Source organism: Dipodomys ordii, unplaced genomic scaffold (genome assembly GCF_000151885.1).
Source record: "Dipodomys ordii isolate 6190 unplaced genomic scaffold, Dord_2.0 Scaffold118, whole genome shotgun sequence".
NCBI lineage: Eukaryota > Metazoa > Chordata > Mammalia > Rodentia > Heteromyidae > Dipodomys > Dipodomys ordii.
Window position 1 is genome coordinate 2,967,700 of NW_012267334.1, and position 24,537 is coordinate 2,992,236.

General features: G+C 54.7%; 1 protein-coding gene across 1 annotated transcript in view; it reads left to right on the plus strand.

The window, feature by feature from the left end:
* Positions 1-24,537, plus strand: part of Vav2 (vav 2 guanine nucleotide exchange factor) — a 128,882-nt gene that overhangs the window by 13,405 nt on the left and 90,940 nt on the right. Inside the window, exons 2-3 of the mRNA XM_013029377.1 lie at positions 1,490-1,606; positions 2,092-2,180. Coding sequence (XP_012884831.1) covers positions 1,490-1,606; positions 2,092-2,180 — 206 coding nt within the window. The remainder of the gene's footprint in view (positions 1-1,489; positions 1,607-2,091; positions 2,181-24,537) is intronic.

Consider the following 24,537-nt stretch of genomic DNA (forward strand, 5'->3'; position numbering starts at 1 on the left):
CCCTCCCCTCCCCTCCCCTGCACAAAGGATATCCAGGTTGTCTTTAATCTATACGGGGTGCAGAAGTACAAGTTCCATCTGCAGCTGAGGTACCTGAGGGTCTGTGTTAATTGCAGATTCTGACTGTGGGAAGGAGAGGAAGGAGAGGAAGGAGAGGAAGGAAGGCCTGGTTCTGGGAAGACGCTTGCACTCGAAGGTGTTTGCTGATGTGTGTATGTGGGGTCCATTCGTAGTTCATCTTAAATACCAGAGGCGCGGGGGTGGGCAGACAGGTATTACATGAATATGGAAATGAATCTTCATTGTCCTTGAACAACATGGTGGTCCAGGGCTGAGGTGTCTGGGGCACTGCCTGATGAGGGTAGGCACGGGTGGGTGTCCGGCGGGGCACTGGGGGTGCTCAGTGCCCTCTGTTTTTCACTGCCTTTTCTTCAGTTCTAGTCTGGAGGCTGTGGTTTGCCCCTCGGGGTGAGTACCCACCAGGACTTGTCTGAGGCCCTTCGGGGGACCTCACAGACAGGGTGCTGAGCTGGGTTGAAGCCCAGAAAGGCTGGTGTGCCAGCACACCAGGCCTTGGGATCCCCCCCCCCCAAGTTGTCTCATGTGTTACTATCGTCAGACAGGACTTGAACCCGCTGCCTGGTGCTCTCAGGCCTGCACAAGGCCTGCCCTTTGCCTGGAGCCCGTGCACCTGTCTCTAGGAGGGTGATGGTGTCCTCCACATTCCCCCCCACTTCCTCCCACCCCAGTTGCTGGGCCAGCTCAGGCCGCGGGAGCCCAGGAGTGGGGACAGTGTAGGGAGGACTTGGGAGCGCTGGCCTGTTGCGCACGCGTTTGGCTCCCTGGTCCTCCTGTGAGGAATCAGAGGCCTGTGCTGCTGGAAGTTGAGGTGTGTGCACATGCATGTTCACTGTGTGTGTCACGCTCAGCTGCACATGCCACATGCATGTTCACAGGGTGTCATGATCAGCTGTACACCCATGCTCACATGTGCACATCATGCTCTGGTGTACATGCATGTTCAGTGTGTGTGACACACTCGGTGTACATACATGTTCCTATGTGCGTGATGCACTCTGGCCATCCTGCTGACTCCACTCCAGCACCCCTTGCTCCCGTGTGGTTGTTGCTGTTTGTGCTGACCTGGATTGATCTGGCTTGGGAAGGGGTGTGGTTTGGCCTGCGCTGAGGACCGGTGGGTGCCTTCATCTGATCCAACCTTGGGGGCATCAACTTGACTGGGTTCTGCTGCCCAGTGGTGGAGGCCAGTGCTCGTGGCCATCCTGTCAGGCCGTAGAGCTGATGTCGGCTGTGCTCTGTCTCCCCGGCCTCCGATGGCAGGTCTCTGCTGACCCTGTGATTTCTGCCTGCCAGCCAGAGCCAGGACACACTGTGGGTGCTGGCCCAGGGCAAAGCCTTCTGCTCCTGAGCCCGTTATTTCTCTGTTGTTGCCGCCTTACTGATTCTGGTCCCCTCCTCCCACCTCTAGTTCCTGTGTTTGAAGAATATACGCACCTTCCTCAAAGTCTGCCACGACAAGTTTGGACTAAGGAACAGTGAGCTGTTTGACCCCTTTGACCTCTTCGATGTCCGAGACTTTGGAAAGGTGAGTGGACTAGCCATGTACTGTGGCCAAGCATGCTGGGTCTCAGATGCAGAGTAGGCCTGCCTGGCTCTCCAGCCCGGAAGTTTCCTCCCTTCCACGTGGCTGGCAGGCACTGGCAGGACCAGGTCACCACCAGGAGTGTGCAGAAGTTGGGGTACATTGGGCAGGGCTGTGGGGAGAGCTCCCCATCTCACCTGCTGTGCCCAAGTCCAGACAGGTGGGAGGAAGCAGAGTGGGGTGGCCACCGCTGGTGCTGGACAGGGGATGCTGAGGCTGGACAGGTGCAGAGACTCTGGGGGCTGTGGCTCACTGGTGGCTTTCTGGTGGGGCTGAATGACCCAGCGTGCCATGTGGTATTGAAAGTACAGCAGACCTGTGGTAACTTCTGTGCAGTGGACAGGATGACACTGCAGAAAGTCTGGATAGGCAGGCGCTGGCAGCTTGTGTGGCCCCCATACCCCCCTCTTCAACCCCCCCCCCCCCAGGCTTTGGAGGCCACAGGCTGCCTGGGCCTTGACTGCCACTTCCTGCACTACCAGAGCTGCCGCTTTTGCCTACTGATGGGATGTTGCAGGTATTTGTTGCCTAATTTACCATTTTCACTGGCTTAGTGTTAGAGGAAATGCTCTGTGAACCCATGATTTGCAAACCACCAAGGGAAGAGAGTGTTTGCCATGGCAAATGCTGAGACGTCAGATCCACCAGGAGGCCCTTGGTGAGGCGCTGCAGCGTGGCAGCCTGACTGAGATGCCACCACGGTCACGCGGGCCCGGCCCATCACGCCTCCTACCCCAGGAATCCTTCCTACCTTTCAGATCTTGTCACTGGTTTCAGTCCAGCTTCTAGAACTTCCTTTCCATCTGTGTGTGTGTGTGTGTGTGTGCGCGTGCGTGCGTGCGTGCATGCGTGTGTGCGCGCGCATACAAGTTGCAAGTATGCATGTGTGTGTATGCATGTGTGTGTGTGTACAGCCAAGTACTGGTGATTGAACTCAGGGCCTGGGTGCCATCCCTTAGCTTTTTCGCTCAAGGTTAGCACTCTTGCTCTGAGCTACAACCCCCATTGTGGCTTTTTGCTGGTTAATTGGAGGTAAGAGTCGTATGGACTTTCCTTCTCAGGCTGGCTTCAAGCTTTGATCCTCAGATCTCAGCCTCCTGAGCAGCTGGGATGACCAGCATGAGCCGCCAGCACCCGGCACTGTCCATCTCGTCCATTGTATTTCTGCACGGTGTAGGGAGAGTCAGGCTTCCCTGTTCACCAAACTGTGCGTCAGCTCAGACCTCAGGCCGGGGGAGCTTGGGTGGTACCTGCTGGGCGGAGATCCTGGCCTGTTTGTGGTTCTCCACTCCACAGGTCTGTTAAAATGCTTGCAATGCTCTCCTAGACTTGTCCTTGTGAACAGATGAGATGGATTGGACCCAGGGCAGGGAGAGGCTGGAGGTCACATACACACGCGCACACTGTACACTCATTTACGGCATACATTCCCACATCCCCACATCTCCAGATAGAGCACAAGTCGCTTTCTTGCTCATGCACACCCGGACACACACATGAACAAATGCAAATGGCACTGAAAATAATTGCAAAGAGGAAACACCCTGGCCAAACCCATGTCTTGGTCAAGAGTTAAAACCCCTGCTCAGCATATAATTTTGTTTTCATTTGCTGCAATGGAATGCAGTGATGTAAGACCTCCATAAATCCGAATTAAGTTCCCATTATGCGACCGGCCAGCTGTGTGGCCAGCAGTGTGCAAGGGACCCAGTTGTCACCATCAGCAGTTTCCAGGAAGTGGCCTGGGCTGCGCGTGCTTGTACCAGCCCCTATGTGGAGGGAAAGAGTCTTCCTTAGGGCTTTTTATTTTTTGGTGCTAGTATCAGAGCTTGAACTCAGACCTGCAGTGCTGTTTCTGAGCTTTTTCAGTCAGGGCTGACGCTCTACCACTTGAACCATAGCGTCACTTCCTGGCTTTTTGCTGGAGAATAAGCGTCTCACAGACTTTCCTGCCTAGGCGGGCTTTGACCCATGATCCTCAGATCTCAGCCTCCTGAGTAACTAGGATTACAGGCGTGAGCTGCTGGTGCTTGGATTTCTCTTGGACTTCTTGCTGTGGCCTCTGGTCTGAGTCATATGTGATGGTCAGTAGTGGTCCTCACCCATCCTGGTGTCTGCTTGTAGGACCAGGAGTGGGCAGTGAGCTGAGTCAGCTTGCCTGTGGGGGACTGGAGTGACAGTGTTACTCTGACCCTCAGGCTGGGCGGAGGGAATTAAGGTTCCTGCTTTTCTTGCTCAGGGTCAGTGGAAAGGCAGGGCTGGAGACAGCTCCTGGGGCTGCTCAGGGCTGCCAGCTACCCGAGGCCGATCGGGCTGAGTGAATCAGGCTCCTCTTGTTGTCCTGGGATTATCAGTGTGAGCTCCCACACCGGGCCTCCATGGTAAATGGCAGTGAAAATGCCATCCTCCAGTTGCATTGAGTGGGAGTGAATTGTGTCTGTGCCTCGAGCATGTGGCCATGGTCCAGGGGCTCTGGTCCTTCCTGGTTCTACACCTGAGCTGGCGTCCTCTGGGCCACGTGGAGGGGGCCCGTGCAGTCTGTGCGGGTGCTGGGTTGGCTGGGGACCAGGCCACCGAGGACTCTGCTGGATGCTGGCTTCCTGGGTCCTGCACCTGCCAGCCATGGTGGCCCCGCCCAGCCCTAGGCTGGCGCCTCCAGCCTGCTTTCCTGGGCCCATCTGGTGAGGCCCGGGTGGTCTCCTCCTCCTTACAGAGATTAAACTGATACAGGTACCCCAGGTGGGAGAGGCAGGGCTGGGGCTTGGGTCCCTCTGCCCCTGGGGGAGAAGGTCTGCGCTCCTGTCCCTCTGCTTCAGAGAGGAGCCAGTGCCCCTCATGGCTGTAGGTATGTTTTCAAGCATTTCCCTGGGCCCATATCCACCTTCCATCCATTGTGGGGGTCACCCATGGCCGCCCCACTTGGACCCCAGCAATATTGAGCCACAAAGCTGTGGTGCTTTGTGGTGCTTACCCACCCTCCCTCCTTCCCCTTTCTCTCTCTCTCTCTCCCCATCTACCCATTCTTCCTCCGCTCCCTCCCTCCTTTCTCTCCACCCCTCCCTTCTTCCCTCCTTCTACCCATCACTCAAGCAGTAATTCACTGAACCTTTTTTTTGGGGGTCCAGTCGTGGGGCCTGAACTCTGGGCCTGGGCGCTGTCCCTCAGCTCTTCAGCTCAAGGCTAGCGCTCTACCACTTGAGCCACAGCACCACTTCCGGCTTTTTTTCTTTTTGCTTATGTGGTGCTGAGGAATCAAACCCAGGGCCTCAGGCATGCAAGGCAAGCACTCTACCACTGAGCCACCTTCCCAGCCCTCACTGAGCCTTTGTGTGTGTGTGTGTGTGTGTTGTTCCTGGGGCTTGAACTCAGGGCCTGGGCACTGTCCTTGAGCTTTTCTCAAGGCTAGTTGCTCTACCACTTGAGCCACAGCTCCACTTCCAGGTAGCTGAGAGCCTCTTTAATCCAGGAGGAACCTGGGGAGCCACCCCCCCACCTGCTTGCAGGCTCTCTTTGCTCCGTGACCCAGAGAATCTGGGGGAACCTCTGGAACCCTGAGAGGTCAGGGAGGCTGCTGTGTGCCCTGATTTCGGTCGGGTATGGTCTGTCATGCAGGCTGGCCCTGGCCCAGGCTTCCCAGTCAGGTGAACGGGTGGGAATGAACGCCGCTGGAACTCGGTCTCCTGGGCCTCTCTTTCCACAGGAACAGAGGGTAGACTGTGGCTGTCCTGTTGTGACATTGCTTTGGGACATTTTGTAACATTTTTATTAGGATTTTCTTCCTCCTCCTGGTCACTTGGCCTGTAAGCCCCGGTCCAGAGCGGTCCAGAAAGCTGGTTTCGGAAGCATTTCTCTCTTGACAGCCTTTCCCGGTTCTTTTCCAAAGGGTTGCAGTCTGGCAGGGGAGAGGAGAGGGAGGGCAGGGGTGGGTGGGATGGGTGTGCAGAGGGCTGGTCTGGTTTTGATGGTGAAATTCCACTGGCCTGCCCCATCCCCTGGGCTGCCCAGGGCTCCTTTCTCATCCTCCTTGTGTTCCGGTCTAGGTGGTTTGTCCATCACCGCCCCTCCCACACTAGGTTGCCAGGGTCCTGCAGGGTTTGTGGGGCCTCTCTCTGCAGTTCCAGCCCTGAGGCAGTGCAGGTAATTGGAGAGCAGATGCAGGTGCCTGGCTGTTGGTCCCAGCTCTCTCTCTCCTGTGCTGTCCATTGCTAGTTGGCTCAATGGGGAAGTTCAGGCTCATAGAGCAGACAAGCAGCTCCTTGCTCAAGGTCACAGCCAAGTGCCTGGCTATGGCTTTGGCCCTGTTGCCTGCTGGGCAATAGTTCTCCATTGCTCTCTGAGCTCATTCCCTCAGCTGGGCAGCTTCCCTGGTGGAAAGGGGCAGGGCTCTGGGCAGGGCGAAGCGGGAAGCCCGGAGATGGAGACGTTATTTTTGTCTGTGATGGGAACTGCCTTCCAGTGCTCACTGGCAGCACTTGGCGGGGGCTGAGGTGACAGGACTCAGGAGCGGGGTGTCTGTGGGGAGATGGAAGAGGGAGCCTGGCCTCCAAGCTGCTGGGTCTGCAGGAGGAGGACTGGGACGGTAGCGTGGTTCTGGTGTCTTCCTTCCTGGGCTTGCCCGGCTGCTGCTTGCTCAGCCCCGTAGCCAGCTTGAGTGGGGCTGTGTAGAACTCTCCAGCCTCTTCCACCCTGGGCACCCTGGAACCTCCCCCCCCCTACCATCTCTGATCATCCTGGAACCCCTCCCACCCCTGAGTGTACTGGGACTCCTTCATCCCTGAACATCCTGTAACCATCCTACCCCTAATCATCCCCCCCCCCCGCAAACCCCTGAACATTCTGGAACTTTCCCCTCATATCTGCTCATCCTGGATGGGGTTAGGCCTTCACACTGTCTCCTGGTCTCCCAACTCCCCTGAAGACTGCAGCAGATTTCCATGAGGCCTACTGGGTTCTCTTCCTGTCACGGCCGCTCTCCATGGTGAAAGGACAGGAACGTGACCTCTGCCACCTTGTGCTGTCAGCATGACTACCCATTTAACCCCAGCTCTGGGCCTGTGTATCATGACAAGACACATTCTGCCCTCTGTGCCTCGGTATCCTTTGTGAGATCCTGTCCTCTCTGTGGGACGCAGTGTCATGCTGGCCAGCACGAGTTCAGATGGAGCTGTTGGCCATGTCTAGGTCTCTCCTGCCTTGGAGTCTACATTGCCTGCAGGACCAGAAGGAAGCGGGAATCAGGAGGCAGGCCCTGCTGAACTAGAGCGCTCTGCTTTTTTGTGTGTGCATGCCATTTGCCCAGTTCTTTGCTGAGTGGCAAAGTTTGGAAGAGGGTAAAGGCAGAGTGTGACACCGTGGATCCATCAGGCCTGAGGAAACCTGCCTCCTACCGTTAGCCCTCCGAGAGGTGCTGGTGGAGGGGACCGCTGGGTCCCCAGCTCTCAGCGGTACACTGTGCTGGATATGGGAAGGCTGGTACCATCTGCCTGCGCCCTGGCTCCTTTGGCTGCATTTGTCAGCAGTCTGTCTCCTCCCTCTGCTCCAGTCCTCTGTCCAGAGTCCATGGGTCACCCTTAGAAATGGACTTGCTTCTGGCCCATGCCGTTTCTCCTCATCTTGAGCCTGGGGCAGGCATCACTAATCCATCCCAGCATTCTCCTCCCTACCCTCAGCCCTGGACAGGCATCGTCAATCCATTCCAGCACTTCCCACAGAGCCTGGGAGCATAGCAGCCCTGGTACATAGCCCTGTCTAGCTGTCTGAGTGCTAGTCTCGCCCAGGCTTCCTGCATCCTACTGCCCACCCGCCCGTGCCAGGGGTTTCACAGTGTGTGAAGGCATGGTCTTTCCATGCCATTGATTTTGCCATCCAGCACGTGCCCCATGCCCTGTCTGGTCAGGGACCTTCCTTATCTCCACACCAGGCCCAGAGCCTTCACGTCTCTATTCATTTCCCCCTAATATTTGTTCATGAGATTTGCTCAAGACTCCATGCTCATCCTAGGCCCTTCTGCTGGCCCTCGGAGGGTGCTCAGATGTTCCTGTGGTGCTGGGTTCATTTGTACACTGAGCTGATGGTGACAGTTAGGTCCTGATGAAAGTCTGTGGGCCTGAGATGCAGCCCCTCAGCAAAGCTCAGGCTCCCGGGCTGGTGGGCACCTGCGGAAGTGCGCTGGGGTCTGGGACCGGCTTCTTGGAGACAACCGAGGTGTGGGGAGTTGCCATGGTACTGATCAGGTGGGCTGGCTGGCTGATGTGCAAGCAGGGAGGGCCCCCTCAGCCTCCCTGTCCTCTGCCCAGCTCAGCCTGTGCCAGTCATGTAGTCTCGGCTGCCAGAACGATGGAAAAGACAAAGAAGCGGGGACCATGGTATTTGGTGTAGGGTTATGAGGACCATGGTGGGACTTAGGTAATCACAGAAGGCTTCCTGAAGGAGGGTCAGGCCTAGTGGGGCCGAGGTAATCCAGAAGGCTTCCTGGAGGAAGCACTGGGGTTGCAGGCCCACAGTCTCTAGGTGAAGCTGCTGTGGGGAACTCAGGGCAGTATGTGCAAAGGTGAGAATCTGGTGGTGTGTGGGTCAGCTCAGAGGCAGGCCAGGCAGTATCGGGGAGAGGACCCCTATCTTGAGACTCTCCTGGGACTTGCATTGGAGTGACCCTGAGCTTCACAGGGGCATCTGGAAACATCGGCTGTGTAAGAATAATTCAGAAAGTGCCCGTGAGTCTTGCAGAGGGCTGGGACTGGTGAGCTGCTGGACCCACAGACTTTCTTCTTGCTCAGGGTTTGGTTCTGGGGAGCAGGCCTCCAGGAGCCTGCTTTGCCCGGTGTCGCATCTCTGTGCCTCCATTTCCTCATCCAGGAAGAGGAAGTACGGGAAGCAGTCTTCTGTCATTTCCCTCTGTGCATCTCTCCCGCCCTGGGGGCTGAGAGCTTGGGTTTTCTCAACTAGTCTCAAGGCAACTTGGGAGGGTGCCTTTTTTTCTTTTTTTTCTTTTTCTCTTTGGTCCTTGTCCACCGTTAATTAAGTGTTAATTGGCTAATTGTTTCTCCCCAGCGCCCTCAAGACATTTAATTATGTCAGGTGAAGCCTGACAATTTGATGTCTGCAGCAGAAAAGCTGAATGGGACCACAGAGGAGGAAAAAAAAAAAGAGCCAAATGTAAATGGCGACTAATAACAAAGTCTTGCTTCTGGACATCCTGGAAGACGTTTCTCAGGAGCTGCTTTGCTGTCTGATAAACAGTGTGTGTGACCCCCACCCCTATCCCCATGGGGGAGGCAGCTACTCCAGAATCACAGAATGGGAGCTGTGAACCTGAGGGCGGCCGCCTTCCAGGGAGCCTTACCGGAGACCCTGCAGCTGGGTGACCCTGCTTGGAGATAGCTGGTCCTTGTGCGATCAGGAGCTCCTCCCCTCCCCCCTACCCCCCTAGAAGGGAGATGACATAAAGTTGTCTACCTTGGCTCTCTGGCACAATGCAAGGATCACAACCATCGCCATTGTCTTCTTCCTGGATTTTCTTTTTTTTTTTTTTGGGTCCGGTCGTGGGGCCTGAACTCTGGGCCTGGGCGCTGTCCCTCAGCTCTTCAGCTCAAGGCTAGCACTCTACCACTTGAGCCACAGCGCCACTTCCAGCTTTTTTCTTTTTTGCTATGTGGTGCTGAGGACTTGAACCCAGGGCCTCGAGCATGCAAGGCAAGCGCTCTACCACTGAGCCACCTTCCCAGTCCCTTCTTCCTGGATTTTCCTGTTGCCTTTTCCTCCTCCCCAGTCCCTTGGCAACCCCAGATCTCTTTTCTGTATCCCTGGATTTGTCTGTTGGGTACAGTCTGTGGCCTTGGGGTCTGGGGTCTGTCACTTGGTTCTGTCCTATCCCCCCCCCCCCCAGGCTTCCTCCAGGAAAAATGGTTCCTTCATGCTCCCGAGCCATGGGGCTTAGTGAACGTCAGCCCTGAACCTTCTGGCCCATGCCTCCTCACCGTACGGGTTCAGGCCCCCATGCTGGGCCTGTGGACTGGCATGTCCCTGGTTAGGCATGGGCACAGGCCTGTTGTTAGACTGGATCTTGTGGAAGTTGAGCCTGGGGTCTTCATGAAGAGTACAGTTGTGAGCTTGAATGTACAGGACCCTGTTTCCAATTACTTTGGGTCATAAACCCAGAAGTTGTGAGACAGTCCTGTGTGTGTGTGTGTGTGTGTGTGTGTGTGTGTGTGTACCAGTACTGGGACTTGGACTCAGAGCCTGGCGCTTTTAGCTTTTTTGCTCAAGGCTAGTGCTCTACAGCTTGAGCCACATCTCCCATTTGTAGCTTTGGGCTAATTGGAAATAAGAATCTCAAGAACTTTCCTGACTAGGCTGGCTTCAAACTGTGAACTTTAGATCTCAGCCTTCCAAGAGGCTAAGATAACAGACATATGCACTGGTGCCTGGCTTTGCGTTGACTTCTTTTTTTCTCCCCTACATGGTAAGGCCTGGGCACTGTCCCTGAGCTCTTTTGCTTCAGGCTAGCGGTCTACCACTTTGAGCCACAGCTCTACTTCCTGTTTTCAGGGGTCTACCACTTTGAGCCACAGCTCTACTTCCTGTTTTCAGGTGTTTAATTGGAGATAAGAGTCTCCTGGACTTTCCTCCCTGTATGGTTTTGAACTGCAATCCTCAGATCTCAGCCTCCTGAATAGCTAGGATTACAGGCCTGAGCCACTGGTGTATGGCTTTGCATTGATTTTTGAGTAACCTCTGTGCCGTTTTCCACAGTGCCTAGCCATGGCAGTAGCGAGTCTAGTGGTACAGGAGAGTCCTGGCTTCCTCACGCAGCCCTGCCCACAGGCAGTGTTTGCTAGTGTTACTTTTTGGACAGTAGCCATCCCGATGGGCATGAGGTGTCAGCTTCCCACGTTTTGGATCGGTGTTTCTTTAATGAGTACTGATGTTAAGCATCTTTTTGCATGCTGTTACTTTTTTTAATTATTTAATTTTCCTGTTATCTTTGGGTAATATCTTTATATATCTTTGTATATACCTTTACATTATTATCTTTTTAACTGAAGTCTTTCTTGAGGTGCATCTTTCTTTGTGTGTGTGCCTATGCTGAGGCTTGAACTCAGGGCTATCCCTTACCTTCTTTTGATCAAAGCTGGTGCTCTACCACTTGTGCCACAGCTCCACATCCAGCGTTTTGGTGGTTAAATTGGAAATAAGAGTCTCACAGACTTTCCTGCCAGGCTTGGCTTCAAATGTTGATCCTCAGATTTCAGCCTTCTGAGTAGCTAGGGTTATGGCATGAGCCACCAGTGCCTGGCTGGTTTTTTTTTTTTGTTGTTGTTGTTGTTTTTGTTGAGTTATAGCCATTCTTTATAGGCTCTGGATAATAATCTTCATGAGCTCTGTGGTTGGTGTGTATTTCCCCCCATTCCTTCAGTTACGTTTTCATTCCATGAAGTCTTTCTTTTTTCCATTTTTGACCTGAGCTTTTTGCTGTCTTAGGCAAAAAAACCCCAAAACCCCAAACCTGTCACCAAGGCCAACGCCTGGACGCTTTCCCCTTACGTGTTCTCCCAAGAGTTTGGTAATTTTAGCTCGTGCCTTCGGGATTAGGTCTCTCAGGAGTTGATTTTATACGTGGTATAGATAAGGCTCCAACTCCATTCTTTCATAGCTCAAAGACTGTCTCACAGAATGGCCTTGTCCCCTTGGTCAGAAGTCTTTGGAAGGGCTGGGAACGTGACCTAGTGGTATGGTGCTTGCCTATAGCATGTATGAAACCCTGGTTCAATTCCTCAGTTCTACATAGGCAGAAAAAGCTGGAAGTGGCTCTGTCGCACAAGTGGTAGGGTGCTAGCCTTGAGCAAAAGAAGCTCAGGGACATCGCCCAAGCCCTGAGTTCAAGCCCCAAGCCACTGGGGCCTGTAGGTGAGGACGGGTGTGTGAGCCTTGGGCTAGGTCCTCAGTGGGAAAGGCAGCTGCCTGTGGCCAGTGTCCTCCCATGACCAGGTCAGCAGGTTTGCCACAGAGACTGCCCAGGTCCTCTGCTTTTCCTCTGCCCAGATCCCTGTCTGTAAAAGACACCTGCTAGCGTCATCACCGCCCCTTGGCTCTCTGGGTGCCTCCGCCTCCCCAGCGTGCGAAGCCAGGCCGGGCACCCTGAGCTCACGGCTGATGCCCGTGCAGGGGAGGAGCCTGCACCCAGACAAGAGCAGCCAGCCGGCTCTGCCCCTGCCCGCAGGACAGGTGGAGAGGTTCCCCAAGGAGCCGATGCCTCTCAGGCAGAGATAACTTGAGGCAGCCCTGCCCTTGGCCAGCCCTGGCACACACGGTGCTGATTCCCTGGCAGCATGACCAGAGCCACCTCACCTCTGTCCCTGTCGCTTCATCTCCATGAGGAGCCAGAGCCTCGCATAGGGGCTCAGAGACACCCGGAGGAAGGGGGAGAGTTAGCGGGATCGTCTGTCTCTGCAGGTCCCGTGGGGGGAGCCTCCCCAGGCCTGGGCCTGAACACAGATAGGGCTGGGGGAAGGGAAGTAGGTTGGAGTGTATGGGGCTGAAGCTGTTTCTTGGAGGGGGGTGGACGGCAGTGTGGATGAGGCCGGGGCCTGCTCCTCTGGTGGGCACTGCTCCCACTCTGACTTCTGTGGGGAAAGCTTGGGATGGATGCCTGCGCTGGGACCATTTGGGACAGAGGACAGCATTGTAACCATGGCGACTCTCCAGGGCCACGCCCGGTCATCCCTCCCCACGCTGCGTCACTGAGGTCGTAGGCCCTGTGCAGTGGTATGGCCCCAGGTCCTCCTGGATGGAACGGGGTGGGTGAGCCCTCTGGGCTTCCTTTCAGAACGGAAGGACCGCCGCTCCGGGGCTGAGCTCAGCAGGAGGCGCCGGCCAGTGTCTAGGTTCAGGGAGGCTCCTGAGCACACGTGGTCATTCAATAGTTACGGATGGACGTGCCCCATGGGCAGCTGTGGGGAGGGAAGGACTCCTTAGTGCCTGCCCTCCAAAGCCAGGGACCCAGCCTGGCTGGGGAAGTTTCCTTGGGGCTGTGGCAGGAGGCTGAGGTGCATGGATGTGTTTCCCCAACTTGGTCTACACCAAGAACTCTTTTTTTTTCTGTGTGTTGGTATTGGGACTTGAACTCAGGGCCAGGGCACTCTCCCTTAGCCTTCTTGCTTACAGCTGGCATTCTACCACTTGAGCCACATCTTCATTTCTGGCTTTTTGGTGGTTAATTGGAGATGAGAGTCTCACAGACTTTCCTGCCCAGGCTGGATTTGAACCTAGATCCTTAGATCTCGGTTTCCTAAGCGCCTAGGATGTCACCGTGAGCCTCTGGCACTGAGCTCCTCTGGGCACTCTCAGGAAGGTCCTCCCTCCTCCACAGACAATGCATGTCACACCAGTGACATTAGTAGGTAATTAGTTTTCTCATTTTTTAATTAATCAAAGACTAATTACGAGTGATATCTGCAATTAGAGTTTCTGATCCACACATGGTAGCCAGGCCTCCCACGGTTGGACCTGGAGGCCAGGCGGGCAGGTTAACTAGGCCTGGTTAGGTTGGACTTTGGGCTGGAAACCCCCTCGACCATCTGGAACCCAGGCTGGGCTATGTGAACCTAGAGGAAGACACGAGGAGTCCGCTTGTGGGAGGGAGGCAGAGCAGGGCCTTCAGATGATGACAGATGGCGCTCCGCCTTGAGCCCAGCCTCCTCTGGGCTCTGGGGCCCCTGGACAGGCAGTGCGGGGTCCCGGATGGGCTGGCTGGGTGCTCTGAGGGTGTCTGGGGAGGGGGGAGCAATTTGCTGCCAGCATCTGTGATTTCTCTCCAGCTGCCTGTGTGGATGGTGCGTGGGCCTCTCAGGCCAGCTGGGGTCAATGGAGGGACAGTGGCATCATGCCCAAGTCATCACCGGGATTTTTCATTCATCAACCAACTGCCCAGGTGGTGCAGTTCTAGGCTGGCTCTATGCTGTCTCCTCCAGGGACCCACCATGATTTCTTCAGCCTGCTGCCTGGTGGCATATACCTGGCGTGGCTGGCAGTAGTCTTTAGGGGTTCTCTAATACCACCCTGTTTCACTGCATCAGTGGGGAGTGTGTGGCCTGCTGTGAGCTGTGGGCAGAGATTAGCTCTCCTGGCCACTGCCCAGGGCTGAGCTTCAGGCAGCTTAGTCAGGAGCCCTCAGGATGAGCAGCTCTGGCCTCTGCGGAGACCCCTGGGGCCTGACGCTACAGTTTCCTGTCTGAGGAGATTCCTCTGCTAGGAGGGGTCAGTGTGGCTGAGGCCCTGCTGATGCCCTGGGCAGTACAGGACTGGGCTTGGTCCCAGCGTTGGGGTGCGGGAGGGGCTGTGGAGGGCTGGCCTGCGCTGTGCGGGGTGAGGCCCGGGACTGTGACGGCAGGGATGGGTGGTGGGTGGGGCTGGGCGTGGCCTCCTCTCTCCTGGGCTGTGTAGGGGTGTTGTCCTTCCCTTCTCTCGCTGGCCTGACACAGATCTGGCCCCCCACGCCCTGGGCTGCTTCTGGGCGGCACTCCTCTCTGATATGAGATGGGAATGTTGTAGCTGGTGGCAAAAATGGCTCCTTGCCCTCTCTCCCTCCCTCCCAGATAGGGGTGTTAAAGAAAAGTCCAATTCCTGCCACCTTCCCTGCTCTAGCCGCTGGGGACAGCCTGAGCCCCTCAGCCATGGCAGGGGCCAAGTGGGGCGTGCAGAGCCCCAGCCAGGCCCTGGAGGGGGAGGAGGTGCTCAGAGCCCCCACTGGCTCTGTGGACCCAGTGCCAGCCCAATGGAAGGTTCCAGAGCAGTGTGCTGCACAGTAGTTGGTTATACTGTCCCGTGGGCAATGGGGAGTGTGGAGATGCAGAGGTCCAGCAAGACAGCAGGCTGGTCTGCAGGGGTGTGGGCTGGGGAGTGGAGGCTGACTCAGCCATCCACGCTGAGGGTCAGGCCCCTGTGGCCCAGAGTGGAATGTGAGGATGGGACTTGGAACTGGCCTTGAAAATACAGTTGTGCTCAGGAGGCGGTGGGTTCCAGGCCTTGAGAATGGGGCTTTGGGGTCTCCTATGCAAAGGTTTGGGGTGAGCCCCTGTGACCTTGGGCATGTCCATGGCCTTGCTGGCTTACCTAGGCAGTGGGAGGGGGGGTGAGTATGGAGGGGGGTAGACCGTGGGGTGATCTATCTGGACCTGAAACAGGGCCCAGAAATTGCTCACTTGACCATCACGGTGAATAAGTCAAACTCAGAAAGACAAGTAGCACATTTTTTTTTGCTCACATGTGGAAGCTAGATCTGAAAAAGCAAGGAGTGATAGGCTGTGATTTTAAGAGAGGGACTGCTTGCGCAGAGGGGGTGGAACGGGTGGGAAGAGAGGGCGGTGGGTGTGGGAGCCGCACACCTCAGCCCCAGTACTCTGCCTCACACTTGGGCCTTTTCCACAGCGGGCTGGTGTCCTAACACTTGAGCCCCGCTCTGCTCCTGGCTATTTTGCTGGTTAATTGGAAGCAGGCGTGTCTGCATTTCTCTTTGAACCTCAATCCTCAGCTCTCAGCCTCCTGAGCCCATGGGATTATAGACAAGAACCATCAGGTGCCAGTGGACCATGCCTGTAATCCTAGCTACTCAGGAGGTTGAAGTCTGAGGATCGAAGTTCACAGCCAGCCTGAGCAGGAAAGTCTGTGAGAGTCTTGTCTCTAATTACCTAGCAAAAAGCCAAAAGTGGAGCTGTGGCTCAAATGGTAGAAGCTAGCCTTGAGCAAAAAAAGTTCAGGGACAATGCCAAGGCCTTCAGTTTAAGCCCTAAGACTGGGGGAAAAAAAAGTGGGGAAGGATTAAGAATAACCAAGTAAATTTGATCAGAGTATCTTTCATGTATGTATGTATGTAAATATGACATTGAAACCCCTTTATATATTTAAATTATCCTAAAAAAAAAACCGTGATTGTTACATCTTACACCACCAGGTGCCTCAGAGGGCAAAATGGGTTGTGTGTGTGTGTGTGTATGTGTGTGTGTGCGTGCATGTGTGTACTTCTAGATACTGGTCACGCACTTGCTTGGCTTTTTCACTCAAGGCTGGTACTCTACCACTTGAGCCCCACCTCCATTTCCAGCTTTTTGCTGCTTAATTGGAGATAAGAGTTTCTTGGATTTGTTTGTAGGGGCTGGATTCAAACCATGATCCTCACATCTCAACCTCTTGAGCAAGCAAGGATGACGTGTGTGAGCCCCAGGATGATGGGTGCTTTTTGTGGGCCTCTGACCAGGATGGCTCCCAAGGGTAGTGGAATCTGGGTAGCAGCCGACCAAGTGGAGATCGATGGCAGATGTCTGGCATTTCACAGCCTCTGAGCTTTGCACTCTTGGCTATGTTTTTCTGCCACAGCCGAGACCAGGCTCTGCCTGGGTCTAGGATGGTTCCCACCCAGCCAGAGGCCGGGCTCTTCAATGATTCTAATGGTCTCCCTATTAATTTAACTGGGGAAAATCACCTCCAGACGTCTTTCAAGTGGGAAGGGAGAGATGTCCTAATACCAGGGCCTATCATTAGGAAAAGCAAATTAAATCAAGTTTAATGGTGTTAGAGCTCCAGTTGCTTTGGAAATGGAGTTGGTGAAGCAGGGAAATGAGGAGTTGCTGACACCCTTCTGGAAGGAAATGGTGCTGGTGGGGAGAGAGGCGAAGCAAGACTCAGATCAGAGGCCTTGCAGGGTCCTGCGCCTCTGGGAAGGCCAGTGCTGGACCAGGCTTGAGGTCTCGGCTGGGCAGGTGGACAGATCCTCGGGGAGGGCTTCAGGGCTGGTGAGGCTGGGAGAATTCTCTCCCTGTCCTGAGTTCCATCTCAGGACAATGCTTGGGAGTGTTTGTGGGGATTCTGGGCCAACGGGGTCCTGGCCCACCCTGGCTGTGCCCAGAGTTCTCTCAGATCCTTTGGGCTCTGTTATTGGGGTGCAATGTTAGGCCAGGGTCACATGGAACCACATACACAACTGGAGCAGATCCCTCTCTCCCCAAGCCTCAGTTTCCCCATCTTCAAGGGGGAAGGTGAAGGAGGTGAGGTCCTGCATGGAAGGCATGGGGTCAGGAGCAGGGGAGCAGGGAGTCTGTGGCCTGTAGGAAGAGATGCGGCCTCTGTGCTGTGTTTATGCTGTCAGTGGATTGAGTGTTTTATTTTCTTGTTGCTAATGGTCCTTTGAGATTACATGGTGTAGCAATTTATCAGAAAACAATGGCTCTGTCTTTTATAAATATCAGAAAGCCCTTCTAGCAAAAAACCCCAAAAAACAAAAAAACAAAAACCAAAGAAGTGTTCTGGTTTTTCTCTTGGTGGGTTCCCAGTCCTCTGATCGGTGGTCAGAAATGTTCATCTTGACACTCCCCCATTAGAGACAGAAGGCTTCAACTTCAGAGTTTGTCCCTGCAGATGCTCCCTATCTTTTAGGCATCGTCATTAGCTTCTCTCTGTGAGGAGCAGGAGTCAGACCGGGAACCATGAAGATGGAGGCACTCGGGAGGGCATGGCTAGGGCTCTGTGGGGAATGAAGGAGCCTGATGCAGGATGCTGGGATGAGCGGAGAGAAGCAGGCTCTGGGCCTGCTGGGCTTCTGTGCGGGTCTTTCTGCAGGTGGCAGGAAGCCAGGTGGGCTGTTAGGCACAGGGCTCCCACAGAGTCCCAAACTTGCCTGGCTGACCTTGGTCGGGTGTTGATAAGGTTTAGGGCTCCTGTGTATGTCTCATTTCACCTTTTGATAAATCAACCACTGAGGTTCACATAGGCTCAAAGTTGTTCAGCCAGTGCCAGGACCCTTTGAGTCATGCCTCCAGCCCAACTTTTAGTTTATTATTATTATTTTATTATTATTATTATTAGTCATGGGGTTTGAACTCTGGGCCTGAGCTCTTCAGCTCAAGGCCAGTGTTCTACCACTTGAGCTATGGCACCACTTATGGTTTTCTGGTGGTTCATTGGAGATCAGAGTCTCATGGGCTTTCCTGCCTGGGCTGGCTTTGAACTAATCAGCCTCCTGAGTAGTTAGGATTGCAGGTGTGAGCCACCAGCATCTGGCTGATTATTTTGGAGATGGAGTCTAGCAAACTTTGCAGGCTGGCTTTAAACTATATCCTCCGGATCTCAGCCTCTTTTTTTTGGGGGGGGGGTCCGGTTGTGGGGCCTGAACTCTGGGCCTGGGTGCTGTCCCTCAAGCTCTTCAGCTCAAGGCTAGCACTCTACTACTTGAGCCACAGCGCCACTTCTTTTTTCTTTTTGCTTATGTGGTGCTGAGGAATCGAACCCAGGGCCTCATGCATGCAAGGCAAGTGCTCTATCACTGAGCCACCTTCCCAGCCTCTTGAATAGCTGGGATTACAGGAGTGAGCCACCAGGCCCATCTCCATGTCTCCTGTTAGGTTTTTAAAAAAGAGGTAGCCGAGTAAGAACAGCACCAGGCACGTGGTATTCAGGTAAGGGGTAGGTTTATTCAGGTTTATTCAGTAGACCTGCTGAGACCAGGCCAGGTTGGCACTCCACGCGGCTGGCAAAAGAGAGTGTCTGCCCTGGGTTAGGCCTTATATAGGGTAGGGGCGGGGAAAGGTGTGTCCAGGTAAAGGGAAGTGGGACCAGGTAAGAGGTGGGACCAGGTGGGAGAAAAGTGTGGCCACGTCAGATTCAGATGTGATCTCAGCGGATGCAGATGTGACCTCTTCTAGGTGTCCCAATTGCCTAGGTAACGCAGGTACTGGGCAGGGTCTGTTCGCCATCCAGGAATGGTCCTTACATCAATCATTGTGTGGATGTTATAGTAAATCATAGTCATAGTAAATCATAGTCATTGTGTGGATGTTACACCTGTGTTGGGGTTGTTCAGGTTCACGCTTAACAGCAGAATTGTCAGGATCATGGTGATTCTATGCCTGAATTTCAGGGCACTCTCTCTTGTATTTGGAGTCCTCTATAATAAAGCTCCCTCCCTGGGGTCATCTAGCTGGATGCAGACATGCGGGGCCCCTGCACAGGTGGCAGCCGTGGTGAGTTCCCTTCAGTCCTGACCCATAGTCCGACAGCCCGCTGAGGACTTGGGTCACTCAGCTAGCTTCCTCCAGCCTAGCCCTGTCAGATGACCCAGACAGCCCCGCCCACCCAGGTGGCTGATGGGTTGGTGCTGTTGTGCAGACCTGTCACACCTCAGAAGGGACAGTTTGTGTGTCCTTCAAACTGTGGTCCTCAGGTCTCAGCCTCCTGAGTAGCTGGGATTACAGGTGTGACACTGGTGGTTCTTTCTGGAACACGATCATGTGTTAGTATCACTCTTTGGACTACTAGCCTATTGGTCTTAAAGTGGTTCCGCTTCAGCCTAGGGCTCCGGTTCCTCTGTGCACCCCAGGGAGGTGGCGTGTGTGTGTGTGTGTGCCCGAGGGAGCCGCCGTGGAACGTGGTTGTTAGTGTGGACCCCAGGGGAGTCACAGCACAGTCACCTTGTGTGTTCTCTCTCTCTCTCTCTCTGTTTCTCTCTCTCTTCAGGAAGCAGGAACTCTGCCTGGCTTCTCTGCCTCTTACCCTGAATCAAGAGTGTCACAGGCCTCTCTATCCATGCCTGGTGTGGCATGATGGTGGGGGGGTGGGGAGGCAGGGCAGGGGAACCCCTGGTCTCCATTTGCTGAGGAGCAGGTTGGGTGCTTTCTGGTGGCCCTGAGCCTGTGTTTATCTGGAGACCTTGGGGGGCTGGCCTCCCTCGGTGACTGCTGGCAGTGTGGACGGTCCTCAGCTGCAGAGGCTGGGACCTGACTCCAGAGTGCGGCTTGGTGTCCGCTGGTGCCTGTGTCTGAGTGCCTGGAAGAAGTGACAACACTGGGAGAGTGTCATTGGGGTGGCCCCCAGGACCTGTGTACCGTCCTGGGTGCCCATCAGTACAGGTGTTGGGAGGAGTCTGCATTATGGCACCCCAGTGGGCATCAGAGAATGTGGCCATGCTTAGAAACCCAGGTTCCTTGGCCTTCCTTCTCTAGCTTAGCCGGCAGCCCAAACCCCTCCTGGAGAGGCCACCACTAACTGGCTGCCCGTGTCCTGGTCACTCTGCCTGCTTCTGCGTGGGCAGCAGTGTGGGCCGGGCACTCCTGCTTGCTCCGGTCAGACTTCTCAGGGCTGCAGGCAGCTGGGGCACAAGGCGACCCTGTCGTCAGTCACAACAGGTGGCTCAGTACCCCTTGGTGCTCTGCTGTCTGAGAGGATGGGCTCATGGCCTCCCCCCCACACATACATTCCTGATGGCAAAGATTGAGGTGGAGTGGGGATCCTGTGGGGCCCTGTCTCACCCGGGCATGCCTCTGAGACATCTTCATGGTACCTGTATTCAGGTTGTGCGTTTCTCCAGCAAGCCCTTGGTCTCAGAGGAAGAATTTGCGGATGGCTGCAGGGAGGTGAGCAGACACAGGTTCACGAATGTAGAGCAGATGCCCAGCAAAAGTGAGGCCTTTGGCTGGGAGGGTGGGCAGGCTCCATGGGGAGTTGCACTAGGGGTGTGTGTGTGTGTGTGTGTGTGTGTGTGTGTGTCCCAAGACACCCCCTTTTTATTGGGATCTGCATCCAGGGGGAGGACCAGTCCTGGAAGGTGGGCTCTGTGTCATTGCCTCAGGGTCTGGGTGCTGTTCCTTAGCATTTTTTTTCCTTTTTTTTGGTTGGTCGTGGGGCTTGAACTCTGGGCCTGGGCGCTGTCCCTCAGCTCTTCAGCTCAAGGCGAGCGCTCTACCACTTGAGCTACAGCGCCACTTCCGATTTTCTGGTGGTTTATTGGAGATAGGAGTCTTACGGTCTCTCCTGCCCAGGCTGGCTTTGAACCGTGATCCTCAGATCTCAGCCTCCTGAGTAGCTAGGATTACAGGCGTGAGCCATCAGCGCCAGGCGTTTCCTTAGCATTTTCTGCTCAAGGCTGGTGCTCTACCACGTGAGCTAAAACAACTTCTGGCTGTTTGGGTGACCAGTTGGGGAAAAGAGTCTCACAGACTTTATTCCCGTGAGTGGGACAAGGAATTCTTGGCCTTGGATGGTCAGATTGGGATTGTCATCTTCGGTCGGCTGTGGGGGCCATGGTGTGGGCCAGAGTCACCAGTCATGCCTTTAACATCAGCAGCACAGGATGTGATTTCTGATCAGCTCGCAAGCCATTGTTCCCAGCCACCGGGTTTCCCAACTCCAGCCTGACTGAGGCCATGCCCCTCAGGGAGTGCTGGTGGTTTCTTCCTTCAAAAAACAACTTCCTCCTGGACTGGAGCCATGTTCCTAACCAATGGGTCCCCGTTTCCCTGAGTCAGTGTACAGATTTCTAGAATCCCGAGGCCTGGAAAGAGCCCTCCCCTCCCCCAGGGCCTCCCTCCCAGGGACTTCCTGGGAGGTTGGCTTTGTCAGCAGCCACACTGTGGGGGGCTTGGAAGACGGGGCCATGGCCATAGGCTGGATACCGACCGTCTTGTGCAGGACGGCTTCCAAGGTGAGGACCCCCACCCCTGGCTGTGAACCCCAGCCACCTGGACGTCTGCAGGGACGGCAGAGACAGTGCGACGCAGGCCCAGGCCCTGGCACGGTAAAGGCGGGTCTTCTTGGTGTGTGTGAGCCAGTATTAGGGCTTGAGCTCAGGGTCTGGATGCTGTTCCTTAGCACTTTCTGCCCAAGGCTGGTGCTCTACCACATGAGTTAAACCAACTTCTGGCTTTTTGGGTGACTAACTGGAGAAAAGAGTCTCACAGACTTTCCTGGCTGGGTTAGTGTCTATCTTGACGCTTCTATCTCAGCCTCCCGAGCAGCTAGGATTACAGGTGTGAGCTTCAAGGGTTACTGTGGCAGGGACAGGGCCGTCGGGCGATCCCAGAGTCAGAACCTGTCTAGCAGGGCCGAGTTGTGCCGTGGTCCCTTGCCGGTCTTGAGTGTGCACGATGCTGCACTTCACACACACGCACCCTGCATCTGCCGCCTCCGGCAGAGCACACAGCGAATTCTGTGAGGAGTCAGCAGTCAGTGGGAGCCATTCCAGGTGCTTCCTGGTGTGAATTGCATGGAACCCTGGAGGTGGGAGCTTGGAGAATGAGGCTTGGACCGTCAGTCAGTTTATTGGTGTGTTAGGTGCCAGGAGGGCTTGAAAGGGGTCTGCGTTGTTCTGGGCATTTTTAAGCTCTTAGCACAGCTAGGGAGAGCATCTACGCTCCAGATCTCAGGGTCCTCGCCCCAGAGGAGCCGTTCTGTATGTGGCAGGGGGTCTCAGTGGGGCCGGAGCCCCAGGGACAGTGGGTCTGACTCCCACTCAGCCATTTATAAGTTGGGGAACAGAAGAGGCCATGTGGGATAGGCACTGGGTTCCCCCCTCTTCCCCGCGACATAAGATTTCACAAGCTCCTAGTGATATAATTGTCAAATGTTTACTTAAAAGAGAATTGCTTAATTGACTGAAACACAGACTTTTTTTTGTTGTATGTGTGTCGGTTCTGGGGCTTGAACTTGGGTCCTACTACTCTGAGCCACAGCTCCACTTCCGGCTTTTTTTTTTTAAATTGTTAATTGGACAAGAGTCTTAAGGACTTTCCTGCCCGGGCTCGCTTTGAATCCTGATCTTCAGATCTCAGCCTCCTGAGTAACTAGGATGACAGGCTTGAGTGAGCCACTAGCGCCAGACAGACATTTCATTCACAAAGTCGGAAATGTGACCTCGAACTCTGCCTGTCCCCTTCACCCAGGGATCATCTGACCCCAACTCGTGGATGCACCCCGTGGGGGCTTGCTCAGGCCTCTTTTCACAGGTGGGAGTATAAGGCTATAGCACCCAGAGTACTGTGTCTTGTGGTTTTTTATTTTTTTTTAAAGTGTTTCTGGGATTTGTGTTCAGGGGTTCATGTTGTTAGATGGGGACATCTATGTTCTTAGGGGACAGGACATTCCCGCTTCTCCCCCCTCCCGCTTCTCCCTGCCTGCCTGTGTTTGTGATGGAACCCAGGCCTTGCCCTGCCGTGCTGGGCAGACATCTACCACAGATCCACGCCCTAACCACGGCGTCCAGCCCCTGCTTGCATCCATCTTCTCAGGTTTCAAAGAAAAGCTGCTCTGAGAGGACATGTGCCCTGTGCCATCAGTTTCCCTCTTAAAGCTAGACCTGGACCACTGGTGGTGGAGGTTCTGAGTTCCAAGTTCAGACAGGGTGACCGGTGGCTGTATGAACCTGCAGAGTAGTGGCTGACTGCCGTCCAGGCCATCCGTGGATGAGAGCCGGGGTGAGGGGCTGCTCCTCCCCCAGTCTCTCCACCTGTCTGCCACCTGAGACCTCCAGCCTCGGAAGGCTATTTCTTGCCCCAGTGCTCTCTCTTGCTTAATAACGCCTTTATTGAGATAAAATCCACACACTATGGAGTTCTCCCTCCTGGCGTGAACAGTTCAGTGGGCCTTTAATGAATTCATCAGTCTGGGCATCCATTGTGAATTTCAAAACATTTTCATTGCCCCCAAAAGCAGTCCCACACCTATGAGCCGCCGCTCCCCCTTCCCACACCCCCCTTCCTGCCTGCACCTGCTACCTGGCTGTGTGGATTGACCTTTTCCTGTCGGGGTCCTGACTGTGGCACGCCTGTGTCTGGCTTGCTTTTCCCAGCAGCTGTTGCCTGTGTCCACTTCCTTTTTTTTTTTTTTTTTAGTTTTCACAGTACTGAGGTTTGAACCCAGGATCTTATGCTTGCTAGTGTAGCGCTGGTACTGGGGCTTGAACTCAGGGCCTGAGCGCTGCTCCTTTGCTTTTGTGCTCAATGCTAGTGCTCTACTACTTTAGCCACAATTCCTCTTCCAGCTCTTTTGGTAGTTAATTGGAGATAAGTGTCTCATAGACTTTCCTGGCTGGGCTGGCTTTGAACCGTGATCCTCAGATCTCAGTCTCCTGAGTAGCTAGGATTACAGGCATAAGTCATTGGTGCCCCGCCGACCTTTAGCTATTTTTGAGATAGGGTCCTAATGTTACCTGAGCTAGCTTGGTGTACCCTTGCCTGTCCAGCGGCTGGAATTATAGAATCACCATAACCAGTTGTTTTTTTTTAAGGTGCTGGTACTAGTGTTTGAAGTCAGGGCTGAAAGGATCCGTCAGAGAATCCATCACATCCATGGCAGGGGACCACATGGAGGCAGGCACAGGAGAAAGATTATTACAAGGTTTATTAGAGGAGCCGGATTTCCCCCGGAGAGCGAGCGCATGGCAGCCTCCAGTATAGGGAGCAGCAGGGTCTGGGGATAGGAAGTGAGGTAGATGGGTGGAGAGAGGGAGGGGCCAGCAGGTCTGGGCGGAGCTGAGGACCAAAGGTGGGCATACTGCTTACAAGGGCCTTATGCTCTCATTTGATTTTTTCACTCAAGGCTAGGCGCTCTACCACTTGAGCCATAGCTCCACTTGTGTTTTGGTGGTTAACTGGAGATGAGAATCTCATGGACTTTTCTGCCTTGGCTAGCTTTGAATCATGATACTCAGATCTCAGCCTCGTGAGCAGTAGGCTGATAGGCCTGAGCCACTGGTGCCTGGCCCAGCTCATGTTTTGAGATAGGGTCTCCATAACTTAGGCTGACCTTAAACCAAGATCCTCCCCTGGAGTAGATGAGATGACAGGAGTCATCACAGTGCCAGCCTTTTCTCTCCTGACACATTCAGGCTAAGGTTCAGAGGAAGCAGAGAGCTGCCTGCCCCGGGAATCCCACTAGAAAGTAGTTACATCCAAGCCTGTGGTTTGACTCTTAAGGCAATGCCAAGGGTCTCTAGCAGGCACCGGCCCCTTCTGGAACGCTGGCCCCGGGAGTCTGGAGAGCATCTCCCCCCAGTCTCTTGCTTGTCTAGTGCTTCTCTCCCCCCTCTCATTGGGCCCTGTCTACTGGATGTAATT